The 4,552-nt window shown below is 36.8% G+C and overlaps 1 protein-coding gene across 1 annotated transcript in view; it reads right to left on the reverse strand.

Moving 5' to 3' along the window:
• LOC102817705 (selenoprotein O-like) overlaps positions 1–4,552 on the reverse strand; it is a 53,997-nt gene that overhangs the window by 39,152 nt on the left and 10,293 nt on the right. Inside the window, exons 4-6 of the mRNA XM_006871684.1 lie at positions 956–1,020; positions 815–871; positions 621–719 (exon numbers count right to left, since the gene is read on the reverse strand). Coding sequence (XP_006871746.1) covers positions 621–719; positions 815–871; positions 956–1,020 — 221 coding nt within the window. The remainder of the gene's footprint in view (positions 1–620; positions 720–814; positions 872–955; positions 1,021–4,552) is intronic.

Consider the following 4,552-nt stretch of genomic DNA (forward strand, 5'->3'; position numbering starts at 1 on the left):
TTCCTTATGATTTTCTTAATAGCATTTTCTTTTTTTTAGCTTACTCTACCGTAAGAATACAGTATATAATACACATAACATACAAAATGAGTGTCGCTCAATTGTTTATGTTATCAGTAAGGCTTCTGGTCAATAGTAGGCTACTGTTAGTTAAGCTTTGGGGAATCAAAGATTATACATGGATTTTCAACTACATGGGAGGTCGGCACTCCTAATCCCTTATCATTCAAGGATCAACTGTAGTGAGTGGCACAGCCTGGTCCTTAAATTCAGGTCTGTCTGGCACTAAAATATTGGTCCTTTTGAGTTTAAAAAAAAAAATCACAATTTGCCTTTTAATTTCTCAATGAAATATGTAAGAAAAATAAAAGGGCATTAATATGACACAATCACACTAGCATAGGTTATTCTCATCATTTCACAAACCATAGCTACCAAGCCACCATTCTATTAGAATAAAGTGTCCTTCTATTACAGTCAATCAGCTATCAATAAATACCCAAAACTATAAAAAACTATTATAAAAAAATCATGCCATCAGAGATTTATCTGCTCACTTTACTGATTCATTTCTGGAGATAATTGGCCCAGTAAGTTAGTTTCAAGGGAAGAGGAGCTACCTTGCAGCTCTGCTTGTTGGAATTCCAAGATAGTGCATAGCCTCACTACACAGAAATTCTCTTACTGAAGAACGCAGTACAGCTCGACCATCACCATTTCTATAGGAAATAAAACGTAAAAAATTAAAAAATCTGTAATTCAGACAATATCAAGTTTTATGTAGACCACTTTTTAAAAAAAAATCAAACAGTACCGGGAATATGGAGTCTTTCCTGAGCCTTTTAATTGGAGCTCCCATTTTTCACCCAACCTTTGGAAAAAATTAAAAAATTTAAGTATGAGAAATTCATGTTAATATTTAAAAAAAGTTATTATGCAAGAAATCATGTGGTACCTGTTCATATAAATCCCAATAAGGTGGGCTCTTCCATCCCCAAGTTGATCTGCCCATATTCCAAACTAAAGGGGGGAAGGGAAAATTATCAATGTATGTCTTTAAAGTTTTTACATTACTTCTCTTGGCTAAGAAAACTCAAAATCTTGAATACAAAAAAAAGACCAGGCTTATTGGTCAGATAGTGACTGGCAGAACCCTGAGACTATGGCCCTTGGTCATCCTTCTGGAACTAAACTCAACTCCATGGCTGAATTTTCACCTAACACTAGGTATATAGGGGGAACAACAACACTAGTGAGGTACGCATGCATAATGTAGAATGGTCAAGCATTGAAGATCGAAAGGGCAGCATTCAGATCAAAAGGACAAAATTCAGAAGGGTTGGGAAAGGAGGAGAGGAAGAATGGAAACAAGAAATGCAGAGAGGAAGTGGAATGAGTGATGTTACACTGAGGGGATGGTAATCACTCCGATGAAATAAAGCCTAAGAATTGTTGAATATAAAACTGGTGATCTGCTTCTACAAACCTTCACTCAATTCACAACAAAAAGTTTATTAAAAAAATAGAGAATAAGGTCTTTACGGTTATAATAACAACTTGGAGTCCTGGTGTGCCGCTGTAAGATAAGCACTGGACTGCTACTGAAAGATCAGCGCTTCAAATCCTATACAAGGTCACTAAGCATCAGAACTGACTTGATAGCTTAACATCAACAATAACTTGGATAAAAGTGAAAATAGTATTAAAACCAGAATATAAGTGAAATTCATTTACTATAACTAACTTTAAGACATATAAAATTAATTCCTTTGGGAACAGGTGGTTCTGTAGGTTAAGCACTGGGCTGCAAACCACAAGGTCAGCAGTTCGACCCTACCAGACGCTCCAAAGGAGAAAGATGAGGCTTTCTGTGAAAGGTTTATAGCCTCAGAAACTTTACACAGGGTCACTATCAATGGCACTTAACCACAACAAACAACAATGAATCCCGTCATTATTTTATAGCTACACTAGAATAGCTAGAACTCATTTAATTTCAGAACATTAGGAATCACTTATTAGCAGAAAGTGTCTATGCTATACATGTTAAGTGCCCGTTGAGTGGTACTGACTCACAGCAACCCTGTATAGGGTTTCCAAGGAGTGCATGATGGGTGTGAACTGCCAGCCTTGCAATTAGCAGTCCAGTGCTTATCCTACAGCACCACACCAGGACTCTTATGCCATAAATAAAAAATCAGAAATAAACTTGTACCTAAAAAGATAGCTTTTCTTTCTTCAAGTTTTTATTGTGAATTGAGTGATAGTTTATATAGAAGAACATCAATTTTACACTTACGCTATCATATTTCATTTCACTGCATTGGTTGCAATCCCCTCCATGCATCATCATTTAACAGTACCTGCCTCTATTCCCCCTGGTTGTTTTTTTGGGGGGATGTACACCAAAACACAAAAGATTGCTTTTTGCCTTTCATGATTAACTGTTTCTAAATTTTCTGTTACACTGTGTTTAACCCACTGCCCTTAAGCTTATTATGACTCACAGTGATTTTATATAGGGTTTCTGAGGCTGTAAATTCTGTGGGGTGGTTGTTGGATTCAAACGGCTACCTTTAGGTTAACAGCCCAGCATATAGTCCACTATGCCACCAGGGCTCTACTGCATAAGTCCCAGCTATGCCACTTACTAGCTGTGGAAATTGGTCTGAAGTACTTAATCTCACTTCCCATGTCTGTAGAATGGGATAACCCTTGGCAGATATAACAGTAAATGCTAATGTATGCAAAATGCCTTATCCTATGCCTGACCTGGGGTCCTAGTATAGCGCTGTGGGTTAATGCGCTGGACTGCAAGGTCAGTTTGAACCGCAAGGCTGGCGGTTCAAGCTCACTAGCAGCTCCTCAGAAACCCTATGCAGGGTCACTCTAGGTCAGAACCAACTTGACGGAACTTATCAACAATGCCTGACCTATGCAAGTGCTCAACAGATGGTTCCATTTTTATTATTGCCAATAATTGTTTGCCAACGTAGATGCTGTTCCATTCTCAATATAGATGTTACTTCCACCAGAAAGCACTTCCTGATTTCCTGAACTTAGGAAGGGTGATCCTATGATATTTACCCTATCACAACCCTGATGATAATAGCATTTATTTATTTATTTATTTATTTATTTATCTATCTCCTTCACTTGGATATGGGAGTCCCTGGGTGGTGCAAATGATTAATGTACTCAACTGCTAACCGAAAAGTTGGCAGTTGAATCCATCCAGAGACACCTCGGAAGAAAGACCTGGCGATCTACTTCCACAACATCATTCTTTGAAACCCCTACGGAGCACAGTTCTACAATGACACACATGGGTCCCTATGAGTTGGAAGTGACACGATGACAATTGGTTCCCTAGAGTATTAGCAATATGAGACAAGGGGTTAGGCTTCATTCACCATTATAACTCCTGGCATAGAAAAAGAGGTCTATAAACAGCTGGGAGTATATAAATGCTTGCTAAACTTCTAGAAGAAAACCATGAAATTGAGAAACATCTTATATAGTATTTTCATTTTCCAACTCATCATGATTTCAGTTTTGCAAAGAAAACCTCTAGTAGCACAAGTCTGAGAGGTGCTCTCAGCAGATTTGGAAGGTTAGTAAAGTTGGCAATACATTAGGTATGTTCTACACAAAGAGGAAAGGAGAAAGGATGATAACTCTAGAGCTCAGAGGGAAATTATGAAGCTGGCTTTCAATCAATAGAAGATAAACCATTTATTGTACTGTAAATTTGAAATAGCAGAGCCATTCTCATGAAGTAATGTTTAAACCCTAATTTCAGAACAGGGAAAGAAGAGATAAAAGTGATAAGCTGATAAAAGTTTTCATCTGATTTACTAAACTCATACTACAAAACAACCCTACAGAAAATGGAAAGGCTTAAAACTTTTTTACAGGTCTGAAGTTAGGCATTTGTACTTCCACATAGATGTGAATTGTGGCATAAAATGTTTTGGAATAAATTGAGTGACAGAATCCTTGCACTTGAGAGCTAGAAAAAATTCCATAAGGATCATGTAATCCAGAAGTCTCTCTGTTGTTTCATGGTTCAGCAAAACATTTAAAGCTATTCTTAAAAAACTGCTAAAAAATTTTAAAAAGTAATAAATCTTAGTCAAATATGTTTAGAAAATGGTCTGTTAAATAAAGCTGGCAAATTCCTTTGCCATAGCACTTTTTAGAACTCCTGGAATATTTTGGTTAATGTCACATTACAGGTCAAGTAACTGGGGTTCAAGTTTGTCATTAGAAGACCCCAAAAGTCCTTTTCAATTCTATTCATGTGTATTGCAATATAATTTGTTTCTTAATCCTTGGACTTCACAGAAAAAAAATCTGAAAGGAATTAACTAACCCAACAAACCAGAGCCTGATGTTGATGATAATTATGTATAATCACTAACATTGACTTTTTATATATTTCCTCATTTATTGTTGTTAAATGCCGTTGAGTCAATATCGACTCATAGCGACTTTATGCACAACAGAACAAAACACTGCCTGGTCCTGTGCCAACTTCACAATTATTGTT

This window comes from Chrysochloris asiatica, unplaced genomic scaffold (assembly GCF_000296735.1).
Source record: "Chrysochloris asiatica unplaced genomic scaffold, ChrAsi1.0 scaffold00172, whole genome shotgun sequence".
NCBI lineage: Eukaryota > Metazoa > Chordata > Mammalia > Afrosoricida > Chrysochloridae > Chrysochloris > Chrysochloris asiatica.